A 19,306-nucleotide genomic window follows, 5' to 3' on the forward strand; every position below is an offset into this window, starting at 1 on the left:
TCTCTGTGATTTATGGGCATAAAAATTCAAAGTTGGAAAATTGTGAAATTTTCTAAATTTTTGCCAAATTTCCATTTTTTTCACAAATAAGCGCAAGTCATATTGAAGAAATTTTACCACTATCATCAAGTACAATATATCACGAGAAAACAATGTCAGAATCATCAGGATCCGTTGAAGCCTTCCAGAGTTATTACCTCATAAATGGACAGTGGTCAGAATTGTAAAAATTGGCCCGGTCATTAACGTGCAAACCACCCTTTAGGCTTAAGGGGTTAAACAAAATGTTCCTGTGCTGAGATAATCTTATAAATGTGCCCCTGCTGTGTACTGTGTAATGTCTGTGTCTGGCTGTACAGGAACATGGTCTGATCATACTACAGCTCCTGGGCCGGGGAGGAAGCGAAAGAGTATACAGACAGGACATCATGGATCACAATTTTTTCTTTCATGTAAAACATTACTTAAAACAGGCAGTGAAATATTTTGCCTCATAAAAAGAATCTTCTCCGATCCCATGCATGATCAGACACAATCATTACACAGTACAGAGCAGGGGCACATTTATAAGATTATCTCAGCACAGGAACATTTTTTTTTTAAAACACATCAAATTGTGGAAGCTATTATTATTCCAAGAATCATTAATTCAAATGTATTATGTTTGTGGGAAAATCCTCACCGAGGGGACTGTGTGGTGCCTCTTTTTGAACGGCGCTGAAACTCATTGTCTGAATATGAGGACTCTCATTGAACTACATTGCAGCCAGAGACTCTTTTCCATCCATACAGCTTATTTTCAAAATGTTTTTATTCCCTATACAATAATAGAAAGGGATGTATGCATAAATCTGCTTCACTGCACTGCACCGATGTCAAGAAGGTATCAAATGGGGATGATGGTTTTGAATTAAGTGCAGTTTTATTAATCTAAGCGTTTAGGAGTTGAACAAGCTTCTTTATCAGGATACAATACCCACAATGCATAATCATTTTTTTCCTGATGAAGGGGTTTGTTCAACTTTGAAATGTTTAGATTAATAAAACTGCTCTTAGTTCAAAAGTATTGGATATCTTCTTGACCAGCAGCGCAGCAGAATTATCCGTATATCTTTTTTACTATTGCATTTACTGTAATAATTAATTGTAAAGTGCTGCGGAATATGTTGGCGCTATATAAATAAAAATTATTATTAATTATTATTACTGCTGGTTTTACTCCAGCGTACAGAGCAGCAGCAGCCGGTATCTCTATCTGCCTAGGAGTTGTGCCTGATACAGTCCAGCTAGGTGAGCAATACCACACAATTTACAACGTTTTTTTGCCTGGGTGATGCCCTATTGTGCGCTTTTGGGCACTTTTTATTCGAGTATATGGACACACAAGTGAATGTTGATGGATGACACACCACCTGGTCATTTATCTGATAACCCGATAGCTGCATCCACTTTTCTCACCCAAGGCATACTATAAATTGATAATTCAATATTTCCCATCTATATGACACCTGCGTTCTTAAATTCTATAAATTCCCATTACAATAACATGTACTGCTCCCATGTAAAACGGCACATGATGATATAAAAAGGCTCATATTCTGATTGCAACTTCTATGTTCTCGGGGCAATTAAATAAATGTTGGCCATTACTTGGGAGTTTAAGCCACCACCGATTATTTCTATAGCTATAAAATAATCCACAGACATAGACAGTGCACATTTAGCCTCAAGTTTTTGATATTCAATGTGCAATTGTCATTTTTTCTGAAAGGACCAGCAGTCCAAATCATCACTAGTTTTTTTTTTTTTTTACTAGCTACAAGCCTTTCCACCTGCAGGGCCATAAATCCGTGACTGAATATGGACAGATTACTTCCAGAAGAAGGAGTAACATTAGAAAATGTATGCACTGTAAAAGATTCAGCCTGTGCATTGTGCCCGGAGACTGATGACAAGCTCAATTTGAATATTTACCTCGGGATCCTCGAAGACCTCAGGATCTTTGTGCAGCGTTGGAGGATACATGGCTACAAAATCGCCTTTCCTTAGATTCACTGACTGGTCATCCTCCAGCTCCAGAAGAAAATCCTCTTGAACTACACGAATGTTCATAGACGCGGAGCATAATCGCAGTGACTCGTTGATAGCACTACCTGAGAAATAAAAAAAAATATAAGGCTATGACAATGATTCCGTTATGATTTGCTACGAGAATATATCACGAGTGACTAGACGGCCCCACTGGGCTCCATAACGGAAGTATATTCTCTGCGAAGGGTTACAGGCAAATCACATTGGAGGCAAAACACTGCATGCAAGCCACATAAAGGGTCTCAATTACAGTTTACAGGGGCTAATAAATATAAAAAAATTATAGCCAAAGGAATTTTGTATGGAATCATTTCTAGCATACCTTTCTCATTTATGGGAAACCTGCACAATCTAGAAGCCTTGCCAATGAGATAATTAAGACCACATACAAAATGCCATTCATTTACATAAGGAACGAACAATCCCGGGACATGTAGCTCAGCTGTAGCTCTGACCTACCTACACTACACCTCTCATCATGTTCCCAGCCACACGGGTGAAAACCTAGATTTTGGTAAAATATTCATTCATGATATATATTTACGCAAATGTACGACGCATCATAAGATGTTTTAGAAGTCGAATGTCCTTGCGTTCCCAGTGGCCTTCACCTTTTTGCTCCTAGCACGACAGATTTTATGGGTAATTTCCGGCAATTTATCCTGGCAGTTTGAGGAGAAGTCCCAATGGGATTAGTATGAATAATTTGCATAAATCATTGTGATCGCAGGCATATCAGCATGTAGCTGCTGTCTAAATCTGCATCTCTCGTGTAGTAATCAAACCTGACTGTTCTTCCAGCAGCTTATATTGGGGCCATAATGGGGCTTGATCTTCTCTAATAATGGGCTTTTAAAACAAAATAAAGCAAATAAAGTCATTTGTTGGCAGAAGCAGGCGCCAAATAAAAAGAGTGATACAGGGAAATAAATATAAGCAACGTGTTAATAATTCAAAAGGTTAGCAGATCCCCAAGAAAAACGATGAATGTGAAAAAGATAATAACAAACGTTCTTTCAGTAAATATCAAATCTGTAGCAGCATGCATAGCAAATAAAGTGGCCTTGGATGCTTTCTCGCAGGAGGTTTTTCCTTAAGCGTGCATTTGTCTAAAGAAATGAGGCTGCGGTCAGCTCTGTGTGGCCAGCGCTGTGATTCAATGTGACGTACAGTGAGTCTGTGCATATTCTTTTGGACTGCCTTCGTTACTATAATCAGGCAGAGTCAAATCGGCTTGTTGGTGACGAAGCCAGGGAACAACTCTGGTTCCAGAATATGGCCTCTACTGCGGATAGCCACAAGGCACCTGACACGATAAATTTCAACTGGCAGCGCTCTGGCAACGAAAAACTTTACACGGTACAAATCAATGGTCCCAGCCTCCGTTTTTTTTTTCCTGCTGTCTGTAGACCTAAAAATACGAAGATGATAATGCAATTGGAATATATGTTTTAGAAATGGTAGCTGACATATGTAGCAAAATTATTTACCCCGGGAATTCAACAAGGGCGAGAAAGAATAAAAGGATAAAAATATATATACCCGAACCTGCTGCTGCTATAAAATAGCTGGTTTCCATTTTATAGCCGGGGTAATGCGGACGCATCATATTGGTTGACAGTTTTCCAGGGAGCGTGGCAGTCTGTGCCCAGCGCAGTATCACAGATGACAATTGGGTAAGCATATCTTAGGCAGAAGTTAATCACAATAATAGAGCGCACAGTGTGGCGTAGCAGTCAGATCGTAAATGACAAATCTGTTTTACCTTCCAGTACCAGTTATGTGTGGAAGACGAGCTTGGCTGTAGCTCCGAGCGATCATGCCGATAATTATTAGATGACAACAGTAATGAGTCACATTATGATCACCAAAGGACAGGGGGACTTATTTAGGTCTGTTGACTAACGCATCCCCCCCCTTCTTCCCAATCCGAGAGAAAATGCTCAGCATTCGACTCAACCTGCGCAAATATCAGACAATATAGAGTGAATGGAATCACAATAAACCTACAGCCGCCTCTCACACTTGTCATAGTTCAGCAGGCACCAGCGAGTGCTACTAACAGACCAGCTGGGTAGCTCGGGACGCCTTCCATTCTGCACCACGAGGTACAGTAAATCATCTTGCACAGTACAGCAACATCTGTTTCTGTGCTAGTGCCGAACAAACAAGGCAATTTAAAGAATACCTAGGGATAACCAGGCAGCAAAAGAACACGACCCTCACCCCCCTTTCTTTCTTACACATTTCGCTCTCGTGTTTTACTGCTAAAAAAATACAGTAAACATCAAACTCATCAAAGACAATTGATTTTTTTCTTTGTTTATATGAATCACTTCCAGGCCGTTCCTTTCTTCTTTTTTTTCTTTTGCAGTCTTCCATCATGACTATGATTAGACTTTTCGTTTTAACGTTCATATAAATAGTGAGCCTTAAAACATTATTTGCTATACTTAGTTCACGTGCCTTCAAGCATTTGTCTTCCAATTTCCACTGAATAAATGCGTACTAATGAGAAACAGAGCAAGCTGCTGAGGCAAAACTGGGTGACTTGAGTCTGGCCTGCCACCAGCTTCTGATAGGCAGGCAAATTGAGTTAAAATGAAAAGTCTTGTCAGCCCAAATACAACACAGGAGCCAAACAACAAGCTGTCAATCACCCGATCAAAACAAGGGACTGCAGGTAATAAAAGGTCATCGGCTTCATTAGCAGATTTGGCTATTGTTAGTAAGTTAAATTTAATTAACCTGGATATAAACAAGTCAATAATGCAGATGACATAAGAGGTGCAAACAGTTGTAAAACGTATTATGTCTTCATGTTTACATAACGTACGTTAATAGAATAATATGACTGATCATACAATATTTATGTCACATGAGCGCCATATTGATGCAATTCTAAAACATTCACAATACATCAGTATTTTAGGATGGTTCTGCTGAACCTTACTTATATCCATTGTAAATATGTAACAAAAAAAATCACATACAAAAGAATCCAGCACTCGCTGGTATATGCTTTTAAAGCAGAAACTTTCTTCAACAAGCTGGTCCAAACTCTGTGTACAAATAAGTAACGTTTCGGTCATTTAGACCTTTATTAAACACACACTAAAGGGCAGGACCTTGATAGAGTAGAGAAAACCTCCTAAAATATACCTTTTAATATTATAGTTAAAAATTTGCGTGACAAAAAATAGCACTCACATGTAGTAACCAAAAATTAAATAACTCAATAGCATATGTAAGAAGACCAGGGGACTAATTTTACCCTTGTAGGCCCTAGTGAGACCCTACCTGTCTGCGGAGGTTGGCATCCTAATTGTTGACGACATGGTGCCCCCACTCAACGTTAGTGTCCCTAAAGTCCTTAGGTCACCTACCATAACAAAAGATGTAACACACAGGAAAACACACACACACACACAGTAAATGACAGAGAAAATATCTCAAACACATGTGAGAAAATGGCTTTTCTCGTAATAAAATGATGTTAAATGTACTGTCAAATAAGTGGAAGGGTCAGTGCCCACACTCAAATGTTCACTAAATTGTATCCACCTTTTAATATTGTGCAAAAAAAACATGTTTAGCACAAAAGTCTATGCACGTAGGTACAGATATATAATAGGCTATCTAGCACATGCCACCATTTTCAAGGGTTGCGGTGCAGAATTAAAAAAAGCGTTTGTATAGCGAAAAGTGTGCCTTAGGAAATCACAATGTAAGTGCAAGCCAATCTTGATCAAATGTGCACAACTTAATTATATAGTGGGCATACCACAGAAAACCACCTTCTATATGAACAGGTCCATTATCAGCATATGGACATAAGCTCCTAAAAGACGATGTAATAACTTAAATTGAATAATCAGATATAGACAGTACCACAAAGCAATACAGCACTCACATGTTAATGCCGGTCATATAAAGTTGAGACTAGTGATGAGCGAATATACTCGTTACTCGAGATTTCTCGAGCATGCTTGGGTGTCCTCCCAGTATTTTTTAGTGCTTGGAGATTTAGTTTTTCTTTCCGCAGCTGAATGATTTACATCTGTTAGCCAGCATAAGTACATGTGCGGGTTGCCTGGTTGCTATGGAATCCCCACATGTACTTATGCTGGCTAACAGATGTAAATCATTCAGCTGCGGAAAGAAAAACTAAATCTCCGAGCACTAAAAAATACTCGGAGGACACCCAAGCATGCTCGAGAAAGCTCGAGTAACGAGTATATTCGCTCATCACTAGTTAAGACTGACTAAATAATACTGCCATGCCCAATAGCAAAAAAATATACGCCACACATTGCACTTGTCTTTCAGCTCGTGGCGGGAGACGCTAACCCCCACTTTTGTCCCCTGATGAACCTTCTATTTATCCTGAGAGGGGGAAACGTGTCGGGATGCAGATTACTTATGGCTGATAAGTTTTATTTTTTTGCTCTTGGGCATGGCAGTATTATTTAGTCAGTCCTAACTTTATATGACCGGCATTAACATGCGAGTGCTGTATTGCTTTGTGGTACTGTCTATATCTGATTATTCAATTTAAGTTATTACACCGTCTTTTAGGAGCTTATGTCCATATACTGATAATGGACCTGTTCATATAGAAGGTGGCTTTCTGTGGTATGCCCACTATATAATTAAGTTGTGCACAATTGATCAAGATTGGCTTGCACTTATATTGTGATGTCCTAACTAAGGCACACTTTTCACTATACAAACGCTTTATTGAATTCCGCACCCCAACAAAATGGTGGTATGTGCTAGATAGCCTATTATATATCTGTACCTACGTGCATAGACTTTTGTGCTAAACATTTTTTTTTTGCACAATATTAGAAGGTGGATACTATTTAGTGAACATCTGAGTGTGGGCACTGACCCTGCCACTTATTTGAGAGTACATTTAACATCTTTTTATTAGGAGATAAGCCATTTTCTCACGTTTTTGGGATATTTTTTCTGTCATTTACTGTGTGTGTGTTTTTCTGTGTGTCACATCTTTTGTTATGGTAGGGTGACCTAGGGACCTTAGGGACACCGATGTTGAGCGGGGGTGCCATGTCGTCAACAACTAGGTTGCCAACCTCTGCAGACAGGTAGGGTCTCACTAGGGCCTACAAGGGTAAAATTAGTCCCCTGGTCTTCTTACATACATGCTATTGAGTTATTTAATTTTTTGTTACTACATGTGAGGGCTATTTTTTGTCACGCAAATTTTTAACTATAATATTTAAAGGTATGTTTTAGGAGGTTTTCTTGCTCTGTGGTGTCTAAACTGAGCTCGAACCTCTATATTTTCTTTTGAATGTGTTTTTGATTGTAGAGAGACAGAGCTTGAGAAATCGCAACTAATGTCATGTAGCGGAACTGCCTGTCTCTGCAGGATATCTATTGTGGTAAGTCGGTTTATTCGGCTGCACACAGGGGTAGACAAAGGAACACTGTCTCTTTAAATCTCTCACTGGTTTATTAAGCGTGCTGCATAAACCAGTACAAAGTTATTAAAAAAAAATAAACATGGCCTGTCTGGCCTAAGGAAAAAGAAAACATAATATACAACACAGTCAGTGTTGCTGCAGGGATCCGCCCTCTCGGGAAACAAACACAACACGATTCAGTCATTAGCCCATGCTATAAACAGAGCTATGGAGATCTCGACTCCAGGCACTTAATGATTCAAAAGGCTTGCTATTTAATCTACTAAACACCACCCTGGGGTGAAGATATGGTGAACAACCTCCCACTTGCTCTTCAGTTGTTCACCTAAAACGTCGCCATTAAAATAGCCAAATAACCCCTCTCAGCACTTAGTGTGCTGGAGCAAACCTTCTAGATTTCAAACCACTAAAGCTAATAGCCTCTGTGAAACATTATCTCCCTCCAGTACTTTGCCAGTGACTTTGTCAAATTACATTTATGAAATCACCTACAGAGTGCTGGATTCTTTTCTATATTTTATAAAAGGATTGGGTCCCTGTCTGGGCACCCACCTTATCTAGGAGTGTCGTACTCTCCTATTATAATATGTAACAAAAATAGTCATCAATTTATTTTAATTTACACGTGTCCACTCTAACATACCCATGATTTTACTCCAATCATGCAGCGTTCAATTGTAAGAAATGAAAATGTAGCAAAAAATGTGCATCATGCTAGTAAAAGTCAAATATTCTTCAGTAGAATCAGAGCAAATTGTAACAACATTTTAATGGTCATTTGTAATTGTCTATACTATGATCAAATACAGAAAATGTCATAGTTTGGTGATATTAAGATTATGAGAAATATTGTACAAGTAGGTACCATAATGTCCAGATCAGCAACAGATCTCCTGACCTGATTCTAACAGCCCTTTACGTGCTTATGAGGTTGTTGCGTTTGAATCAAGAGACTCTGTCCAGACGTCAAGGTCCATACTCCAACCAAGTGTGAGTTTGTGAATGTGTGAATTAGGCCTCAAGTTGATTCCATTCCTAAAAAATGGACAAAATCCAACATTCTGCCATCAACAAATGTGAACATGGTACTTTATATTTTGCCAAATTCACATGTTTTGGAAAAATCTGTACATAATAACGAATGCATTGTGGATGTTAAAATCTACAGAAAAGCTGCAGTTTGCTCAAATAAAGTTCATCCATGGAGCTTATCCATTTGAAGACCTGCATGGCAAAAGTAGTTATGGACACCATTGAGGACAATCTTGTTTTCCCTAAATGCATGTATTTATGGTTAAAAATATTTTTTGCTATTAGATTTTGTTAATAATGATTCACCATTTGAAAGTTACAAGCTTTTAGTTTCTCTTCGTGTTGCAGGTCACAGAATAAGTTATAAGTTGAGAATCCATCAGCTTGTTCGGACTTGAGAGTTTGTAACTCTTAAATCTGACTTTTTGAGGACCTCTCAGCTGATTTATAACCAAAAGCTCAGCTCAGTTTTGATGTAGTCTGTGATCATAAATTAACACAGACCTGCTCAGTGAATCCATCTCACTAGGTGGGCCATAAAAGGAGCCAGGGTAATTGGGTTGTGGTTAGACTTTCACTCTGTAATAGGTTTTAGCTGGGCCAGGTTGGGATATATTTTAGTTCAAAGTAGCATTGCAGGCCATCACATGAATTGAAAATTGTTGTCACCAATACAAGATCTCCAACTATAACTTTATTGGTCTTCTCTTATGGATCAAAGTTAGTTTTGCTGCCCCCCAAAGTTTCATCATCTGGGTGCAACTCCAATCCGGCACCTACTACAGATACAACCCTGACTCTAGGAATTTTTTTATTTTTTTTATTTATCCTCTCACTAGTTCTCCTATACGGAATTCACATCTGACAATTCTTGGTATAATTCTCTTAGGTCACATAGTCTCATTTTGACCCCACTATGAAATACATAGCATTAACACTAGAAGTCCCAGAGAGGGGTCATTTAACATTTCTACCTTTGGAACCTTTGGAGCTCAAAATTTCTGGGACTTCTAGTGTTAAGTTCTGTAATGTGGGTCACCATCTCAGTCACCAGAGCTTTCTGTTTGATACAGTTGCAAAGACTTTATATCCTTAGTCAACTAAACACGTTTAAAAAAACCTTTGTTTTCCTTATGCAAATTAATCTATTGATCATCCGTCTTCAGAAGGGCAATGATGTGGCTGTAGAAAGATGCGCACATGTATGTAGACTAATCTGTAGCATCACACCCCGTTCTGTCCCTGGTCACACACCAGCGCCATCCATTTTGGGGGAGCCAGGTGAGACTAGTATAAAAAGACAAAAGTTGCATGATTTTAAAACCGATCAAATTCTTTTACACCAAATTGCTGGCAAAAACACTTTGCTGAATTGGATCCTGTGTATTGAGGCAATTTTTGGTACTGTGGCATGTAAACATTTACACACCCCTGCTCAAAATGATCTCTATGGGTCTAAAGTTAAAAATTTACACACATTTACTTTGTAGTTTAGGCCAAAAAAAATATATTGACATTTTTTCATTTGAAAAATTAGAAAAAAGAAAATGGGCCAATGCAAAAGTTTGGGCAGCCTGCATGGTTAGTACCTATTAGCACACTTTTTTGCAAGTATCACAGCTTGTAAACACTTTTTGTAGCCAGACAAGAGTATTTCAATTCTTGTTTGAGGGATTTTCATCCATTCTTCCTTGGAAAATTCTTCCAGCTCTGTGAGATTCCAGGTTGTCTTGCATGCACTGCTGTTTTGAAGTCTAGCCACAGATTTTCAGTGATGTTCAGATCAGGGGACTGTGAAGGCCATTGTAAAACTTTCAGTTATGTGAGCATACAAATCTTCAAGGGTGCCCAAACTTTAGCATCAGCCAATTTTCCTTTTTATAATTTTTAAAATTTAAAAAATTACAATATATATATATATATATATATATATATACATATATATATTAGGGCTGGCGGAACGCATTGAGTAAATATAGAGATAGTATAGGTGTGTTCGCAGCCCGGGTCCACCGTGCAGGAGTGGAACATGCTGCTAGTAAATGGCGGCACTATATGGTGGTACTACGCCTGAATAGACACGGGTTCCGTTACCCGGTTTGTATAGGAGCGAACTCTGATGCTTCACCGAGTTACCGGGATTAAAGTTAATGCTGTGCTTAACTTCACAAAGGATCAAAGCTCACTAATGAAGCAGGTAGCATACAGTGGTCATACAGTCAGCAACAGTACACAAAACAACTCCTCTCTGGATGTGCCGGAATTCTAGAGGCTATATGCCAGCCCTAAATTCACACAAACAAACTCCTCTCCGGAGGTGAATGCTAGTGGCTTAAAGCCGACCCTGAGCCCATGCTGACACAGACCACAAAGTAGCTAAGCTCATACTCTCATGAACATAAGATGATACTAGCGCATGGCCACGCAGCCATGTGAACCTTTTATAGAGAAAGCTCTCCAGGACCTTCCTATTGGTACAATAGGAACTGCTTCAGGACCCAAGCATGTGACCCCCGACCTCCAATGAGAGATCATCCCTTGGGCATGCTCAGTAGAGGAAAAACAGGACTTAGTCGAAGGAACATCTGCTCGCCGCTGAACAGTGCTGGTTACAATGGCTGAGCCTGGAAGATCAGCAGTAACCAAGCGCACAGTATCTAACTGAGCCAGACACTGGGACCGACGTCTCTGCTGAGCAGGCTCCACTGTGGCTGAAGAAGAATGGGAGACCGCAGCGGAGGTGGCTCGAGATTCCCCCTGTGTAGTGGCGGGAACTCGACATCTAACATTACCTCCCCTCCTTGGGCCTCGCTACGCTCGAAGGCAACAATGAGTTGCGGAGCCCGAATGTGCTCAGCAGGCTCCCAGGACCTGTCCTCTAGGCTATAGTCCTTCCAATCCACCATATACATTTTTTTCCACGCACCACCTTACACCCCAAGATAGCGTTCACCTCAAAATCATCTGTAGATGAACCAGATACCCCAGGAGATGACTCAGAAAACCAGGATATGTGAACGGGCTTAAGAAGAGACACATGAAAGGTGTCAGTGATACCTAAGCGTAGAGGAAGGGCCAGACGGTAGACTACAGTGTTAACCTGTTCCAGGACCTTGAAGGGACCCTAATAGCGAGGTGCAAACTTAGTGGACTCAACTCGCAGCCTGATGTTACGAGCGGAGAGCCACACTAAGTTGCCAGGAGCAAAGATAGGAGGCGGACACCGATGTGCACCGGCGGAGGACCTCATTCTCTCCTTGGAAGCCCGTATGGCATCCTGACTGCGGTCCCAAATGTAACATGCCTCCACAGCCCCATCTGCCACCCTGGAATTGATGGAAGACACGGGCATAGGCACAGGAACCCACGGATGCTGGCGGTAGTTAAGGAGAAATGGGGTCTGTCCAGTGGAGTCAAGTATGGCGTTGTTTAGCACAAACTCCCGCCATGGTAGCAAGGATGCCCAGTGATCCTGCCTAGGTCTGGTTGGCCCTCAATACCAATCCATTCATCTCGGAATGGTGTGCTGAAGAGAGATTCAGCTCGATGCTGAGTAGAAGTCCCACACGATTTTAGCCATTTCATTCTCCACTACTTTCTCTGGGGTCTCCCATCTGGACTTAGGGGGACTTAGCCCATATGCTGTGCAGATGTTCCTGTTTACAATTCCCGCTACTTTGTTGTGGCATTCGGTATACGCTGTTCCTGCTTGCATTTTGCATCCTACCACTATGTGTTGGACCATTTCTGAGGTTTCTTTGCACCTTGGGTCTTGTCTTGTGTGGTAGATTCATGATTCTATGGATCTGGTACTAAGTGTTTGCTTTTGTACCAATTTTCATCTTTTGGTGCCATTTTTCTGATGTATTCCTGGATACTCCTTGTTTCATCCTTGATGGTGGCTTGGATGCTTATCAAGCCTCGACCACCCTCCGTTCTGTTGGTATACAATCTTTGGGTGTTAGACTTAGAGTGGAGACCTCCATGCATTGGGAAGAGCTTTTGTGTCTTCACAACCTCAGCTTATGCCACCAGGGTATCTGATTGCTGGCAGGGCATATGTATTGATGGTGCAGATTTTATTCTTCCCATTGAGATGGCTCTTCAGGACCTGTCTTACCCTTTGATGGTATTTGGATGTTGCTGCTTTCCTTGCCTCTTCATCATGGTTACCGTATCCCTGTGGGATGCTGAGGTACTTGCAGAATGTCTAAACATCTGCTATGTGCCCTGCTGGTAACTCTACTTCCTCAGTCTTGACTACTTTGCCTCTCTTTATTACCAACCGGCCGCACTTCTCCAGTCCGAGGGAGATCCCAATATCTTGGCTGCAGCTTCTTGTCAGGTGGATCAGTGAATTGATGTCTTGTTCATTTTTGCATACAGCTTGATGCTTCCACTCTGAAACTTGAATCTATACCCGGACTCTGTAATTATCTGACTGAGGGGGTTCAAGCCTATGTAGATCAGCAATAGGGAAAGTGTGTCACCTTGTTCTCCATAGCCCCATTGAGTTTCTTAGGAAGGTTCTTAATTTTCTGTTGACATTGTCGAGAGCCAAGCATTCACAGATCCATGTGTGTAGCATTGAGTCATAGGCTTTCCTGTAGTCAATCCAGGCTGTGATGAGATTGGTCTGTCTGGATCTTGAGTCTTGAGCGACTGCTCTATCTACTAGGAGCTGGTGTTTAGAGCCTATGGTGTTGGTCCCAATGCCTTTCTGAGCTGGATTAATGTATTGTTTCATATGGTTCTGTAGCTTGGTGTCTATGATGCCTGACAGAAATTTCCATGTTGTTGTAAGACAGCTTATTGGGCAGTAGGTGGATGGAACTGTTCCTTTGTGACGATCCATCATGATCAGCACTGTCCTTCCTTGTGTTAGCCAAGCTGGGTGATGGCTTGCTTCTAGTAGTTAGTTCATCTGCTTTGCCATGCATTCATACACCGCTGTTAATTTCTTTAGCCAGTAGGTGTGGGTCATGTCTGGGCCAGGTGCTGTTCAGCTCTTCATGTCCTTGACCCGCTGTTGGATGTCTGCTTCTGTAATGGTGACTGGTTTTTGCTCTAGGTGGTTGCTGTATTTCATTATCAGATCTTGCAGCCACATTGCACTGGTGTTGTTTTTCTTTCTCCCATATGTTCATCAAGTATTGTTCAGTCTCTACTATTGGTGGAGTTGCTGCCTTTGTGTTGTTACTCTTTAGTTGGGATTACACATTGGATGGTTCTTTGGAGAACAGGGTATTTATCTTCTTGGCCTCAGCTTATCTAGTGTATCTCCCTAGTCTTGCAGCCAGTGCTATGAGCTTTTGTTTAGCAGTCTCTAGGGCTTCAGTTGGGGTCAGGCCTTTGTACTTGTCCAGCTTGGTCTTATTTTTGATCTTTACACCCTTCTGTATTTCTATTAGTTGGCTGCTTTCCTTTGTGTCACCTTGATCTTTTTCTCCAGTCTTCTTTTCCAAGGGGGGCACAAACTTCTGTTGTTCTTGCTGGTTGTCTTTATGACAGTGAAACATTGGGTGACTAGTTGTTTCTCAGTCAGTGGACATGCAGGTCTTGCATCCATCCAGAGTTTCCTCATATAATATAATAATAATCTTTATTTATATAGCGCCAACATATTCTGCAGCACTTTACAGTTTAACAGTTTCAAACACAAAAGTCATAAGTAACAACGTTAACAATACAATAATTAAAGCAAAATAAGACGACCCTGCTCGTGAGAGCTTACAATCTACAATGAGGTGGGGGAGATGCAAAGTACAGGTGTGTATTTACAATGATGTATTTACAATCATGGTCCAGCCATCTTCAGGGGTTGGGGAATAGATGGGGATAGTGAATGGGCTACACACACACACAAACATAAAATGACTTTGATTAGTGAACGTGATAGGCCGCTCTGAACAAATGTGTTTTGAGTGAGCGCCTAAAACTATGCAAATTATGGATGGTCCTAATATCTTGGGGTAGAGCATTCCAGAGGATTGGCGCAGCACGGGAGAAGTCTTGGAGTCGGGAGTGGGAGGTACGGATTAGTGCAGAGGTTAATCGAAAGTCATTTGCAGAGCGCAGTGGTCTGTTAGGCTGATAGACAGAAATGAGGGAGGAGATGTAAGGGGGTGCCGCACTGTGGAGAGCTTTGTGGGTGAGCACAAGTACTTTGAATTGTATCCTGTAATGAATGGGTAGCCAGTGTAATGACTGGCGAAGAGCGGACGCGTCCGAGTAACGATTAGCCAGATGGACGACCCTGGCTGCTGCATTAAGGATGGACTGGAGAGGGGAAAGTCGAGTGAGGGGGAGGCCAATTAATAGAGCGTTACAGTAGTCCAGGCGGGAGTGGATCAGGGCGACAGTGAGGGTTTTAGCTGTCTCCATGGTGAGAAAAGGGCGGATTCTAGAGATGTTCTTTAGGTGTAAGCGGCACGAGCAGGCAAGAGATTGTATATGGGAGGTGAAGGAGAGATCGGAGTCAAACATAACACCCAGACAGCGCGCCTGCTGCCGGGGTGTTATTATGGTGCCACCCACGGAGAGGGAAATGTCAGATTTAGGGAGGTTAGTAGATGGTGGGAGCAGAAGGAGTTCAGTTTTGGAGAGGTTGAGTTTCAGATAGAGAGCGGACATGATGTTGGAGACTGCAGACAGACAGTCAGTGGCGTTCTGTAGTACAGCGGGGGTAAGGTCAGGGGATGACATATATAGTTGTGTGTCGTCGGCATAAAGATGGTACTGAAAGCCAAATCTGCTGATGGTCTGTCCAATTGGGGCCGTGTAGAGAGAGAACAGAAGGGGGCCAAGGACTGAGCCCTGAGGTACCCCGACAGCAAGAGGAAGAGGAGATGAAGTGGAGCCAGAGAACAGAACACTGAAGGAGCGGTCAGAAAGGTAGGAGGAGAACCAGGAGAGAGCAGTGTACTTAATGCCTAGTGACTGGAGCCTAGAGAGAAGGAGAGGGTGGTCAACAGTGTCAAAAGCTGCAGAAAGGTCGAGAAGAATGAGCAGAGAGTGGTCACCATTACGTTTTGCTGTCAGAAGGTCATTGGTCACTTTGATGAGTGCAGTTTCTGTCGAATGTAGGGGGCGGAAACCGGACTGTGAAGGGTCTGGGAGGGAGTGAGTGGAGAGGTAACGGGTAAGGCGGGGGTATATCAGGCGCTCCAAGAGTTTAGAGATGAAGGGGAGATTGGAGACCGGTCTGTAGTTGTTTGTGCAGGATGGGTGCTTCATGTATCCTCTCTCAATTGGTCTGCTGTTATAGTAGCATTTCTCAGATCCAGGTTTTCTTGCCTTGTCCATGTATGGTTTGTTCCTTTATCCCATTTATCATCAGGTTGTCCTCGTTCCTCAACATCTGATGTGAACCGTGTTAATCCGGGCAGCGTCAGAGCTGGCATGATTCTCTTTGTTCGTGACACTCTCATGTTTAATGAGGTAGGCACACTAGTGTTAGTAGCCCTGTCCAAGGACCACTAATGGTATAGTACTACTGAACCCCAGTCTCCTACGTTAGTGGTTGTGCACTTTAACCACTACGCGCTAACAGCCACCTAAGGCAGGTATTATAGTGTTAGGAGCCTTGACATATAATTAATTGAATTTATTTTTTCCACAAGGCAGAGCCATTTTGTAAGCAGGCACTATACACATACTGTATACAGTGTATATATATATATATATATATATATATATACACATACAGTACAGGCCAAAAGTTTGGACACACCTTCTCATTTAAAGATTTTTCTGTATTTGCATGACTATGAAAATTGTAAATTCACACTGAAGGCACCAAAGCTATGAATTAACACATGTGGAATTATATACTTAAGTGTGAAACAACTGAAATGATGTCTTATATTTTAGGTTCTTCAAAGTAGACACTTTGATGACTGCTTTGCACACTCTTGGCATTCTCTTGATGAGCTTCAAGAGGTAGTCAGTGGGAATAATTTTCAATTCACAGGTGTGCCCTGTCAGGTTTAATAAGTGGGATTTCTTGCCCTATAAATGGTGTTGGGACCATCAGTTGTGTTGAGCAGAAGTCTGGTGGATACACAGCTGACAGTCATACTGAATAGACTGATAGAATATGTATTATGGCAAGAAAAAAGCAGCTAAGTAAAGAAAAACGAGTGGCCATCATTACTTTAAGAAATGAAGGTCAGTCAGAATGAAAAATTGGGAAAACTTTGAAAGTGTCCCCAAGTGCAGTGGCAAAAACCATCAAGCGCTACAAAGAAACTGGCTCACACGAGGACTACCCCAGGAAAAGGAAGACCAAAAGTCACCTCTGCTTCTGAGGATAAGTTATCTGAGTCACCAGCCTCAGAAATCGCAGGTTAACAGCAGCTCAGATTAGAGACCAGGTCAATGCCACACAGAGTTCTGGCAGCAGACACATCTCTACAACAACTGTTAAGAGGAGACTTTGTGCAGCAGGCCTTCATGGTATAATAGCTGCTAGGAAACCACTGCTAAGGACAGGTAACAAGCAGAAGAGATTGTTTGGGCTAAAGAACACAAGGAATGGACATTAGACCAGTGGAAATCTGTGCTTTAGTCTGATGAGTCCAAATTTAAGATCTTTGGTTCCAACCACGGTGTCATTGTGCGATGCAGAAAATGGATGAATGGATGGACTCTACATGCCTGGTTCCCACCGTGAAGCATGGAGGAGGAGGTGTGATGGTGTGGGGTGTTTTGCTGGTGACACTGTTGGGGATTTATTCAAAATTGAAGGCATACTGAACCAGCATGGCTACCACAGCCTTTTGCAGCGGCATGCTATTCCATCCGGTTTGCGTTTAGTTGGACCATCATTTATTTTTCAACAGGACAATGACCCCAAACACACCTCCAGGCTGTGTAAGAGCTATTTGACCAAGAAGGAGAGTGATGGGGTGCTACGCCAGATGACCTGGCCTCCACAGTCACCAGACCTGAACCCAATCGAGATGGTTTGGGGTGAGCTGGACCGCAGAGTGAAGGCAAAAGGGCCAACAAGTGCTAAGCATCTCTGGGAACTCCTTCAAGATTGTTGGAATACTATTCCTGGTGACTACCTCTTGAAGCTCATCAAGAGAATGCCAAGAGTGTGCAAAGCAGTCATCAAAGCAAAAGGTGGCTACTTTAACCCCTCTGTGACCTTAGACGTACTATCCCGTCGAGGTGCCCTGGGCTTATCTGACCCTGGACGGGATAGTACGTCATAGCCGATCGGCCGCGCTCACGGGGGGAGCGCGGCCGATCGCGGCCGGGTGTCAGCTGCTTATCGCAGCTGACATCCGGCACTATGTGCCAGGAGCGGTCACGGACCGCCCCCGGCACATTAACCCCTGGCACACCGCGATCAAAGATGATCGCGATGTGCCGGCGGTGCAGGGAAGCACCGCGCAGGGAGGGGGCTCCCTGCGGGCTTCCCTGAGCCCCCCGCAGCAACGCGATGTGATCGCGTTGCTGCGAGGGTCTCCTCACCTCCCTCCCTGCTCGAGCCCCGGATCCAAGATGGCCGCGGATCCGGGTCCTGCAGGGAGGGAGGTGGCTTCACAGAGCCTGCTTAGAGCAGGCACTGTGAAGGCTGCAGCGCTGCATGTCAGATCAGTGATCTGACAGAGTGCTGTGCAAACTGTCAGATCACTGATCTGTGATGTCCCCCCCGGGACAAAGTAAAAAAGTAAAAAAAAATTTTTCCAAATGTGTAAAAAAAATAAAAAAAAATATTCCAAAATAATGAAAAAAAAAAAAAAAATTATTCCCATAAATACATTTCTTCATCTAAATAAAAAAAAAAACCAATAAAAGTACACATATTTAGTATCGCCGCGTCCGTAACGACCCGACCTATTAAACTGTCCCACTAGTTAACCCCTTCAGTAAACACCGTAAGAAAAAAAAAAAAAAAACGAGGCAAAAAACAACGCTTTATTATCATACCGCCGAACAAAAAGTGGAATAACACGCGATCAAAAGGACAGATATAAATAACCATGGTACCGCTGAAAGCGTCATATTGTCCCGCAAAAAAAGAGCCGCCATGCAGCATCATCAGCAAAAAAATTAAAAAGTTATAGTCCTGAGAATAAAGCGATGCAAAAATAATTATTTTTTCTGTAAAATAGTTTTTATCGTATAAAAGCACCAAACCATAAAAAAATGATATAAATGAGGTATCGCTGTAATCGTACTGACCCGAAGAATAAAACTGATTTATCAATTTTACCAAACGCGGAACGGTATAAACGCCTCCCCCAATAGAAATTCATGAATAGCTGGCTTTTGGTCATTCTTCCTCACAAAAATCGGAATAAAAAGCGATAAAAAAATGTCACGTGCCCAAAAATGTTTTCAATAAAAACGTCAACTCGTCCCACAAAAAACAAGACCTCACATGACTCTGTGGACCAAAATATGGAAAAATTATAGCTCTCAAAATGTGGTATTGCAAAAAATATTTTTTGCAATAAAAAGGGTCTTTCAGTGTGTGACGGCTGCCAATCATAAAAATCCGCTAAAAAACTCGCTATAAAAGTAAATCAAACCCCCCTTCATCACCCCCTTAGTTAGGGAAAAATAAAAAAAAATGTATTTATTCCCATTTTCCCGTTAGGGCTAGGGTTAGGGCTAGGGCTAGGGTTAGGGCTAGGGTTAGGGCTAGGGTTAGGGCTAGGGCTAGGGTTAGGGCTAGGGTTAGGGCTAGGGCTAGGGTTAGGGTTAGGGCTAGG

The 19,306-nt window shown here is 42.0% G+C and overlaps 1 protein-coding gene across 1 annotated transcript in view; it reads right to left on the reverse strand.

Annotated features, from left to right (window-relative positions):
* Positions 1-19,306, reverse strand: part of CYP7B1 (cytochrome P450 family 7 subfamily B member 1) — a 297,965-nt gene that overhangs the window by 34,417 nt on the left and 244,242 nt on the right. The window contains exon 5 of the mRNA XM_069731410.1: positions 1,975-2,153. Within this exon, the coding sequence (XP_069587511.1) occupies positions 1,975-2,153 (179 nt within the window). The remainder of the gene's footprint in view (positions 1-1,974; positions 2,154-19,306) is intronic.

Source organism: Ranitomeya imitator, chromosome 6 (assembly GCF_032444005.1).
Source record: "Ranitomeya imitator isolate aRanImi1 chromosome 6, aRanImi1.pri, whole genome shotgun sequence".
Taxonomy (NCBI): Eukaryota; Metazoa; Chordata; class Amphibia; order Anura; family Dendrobatidae; genus Ranitomeya; species Ranitomeya imitator.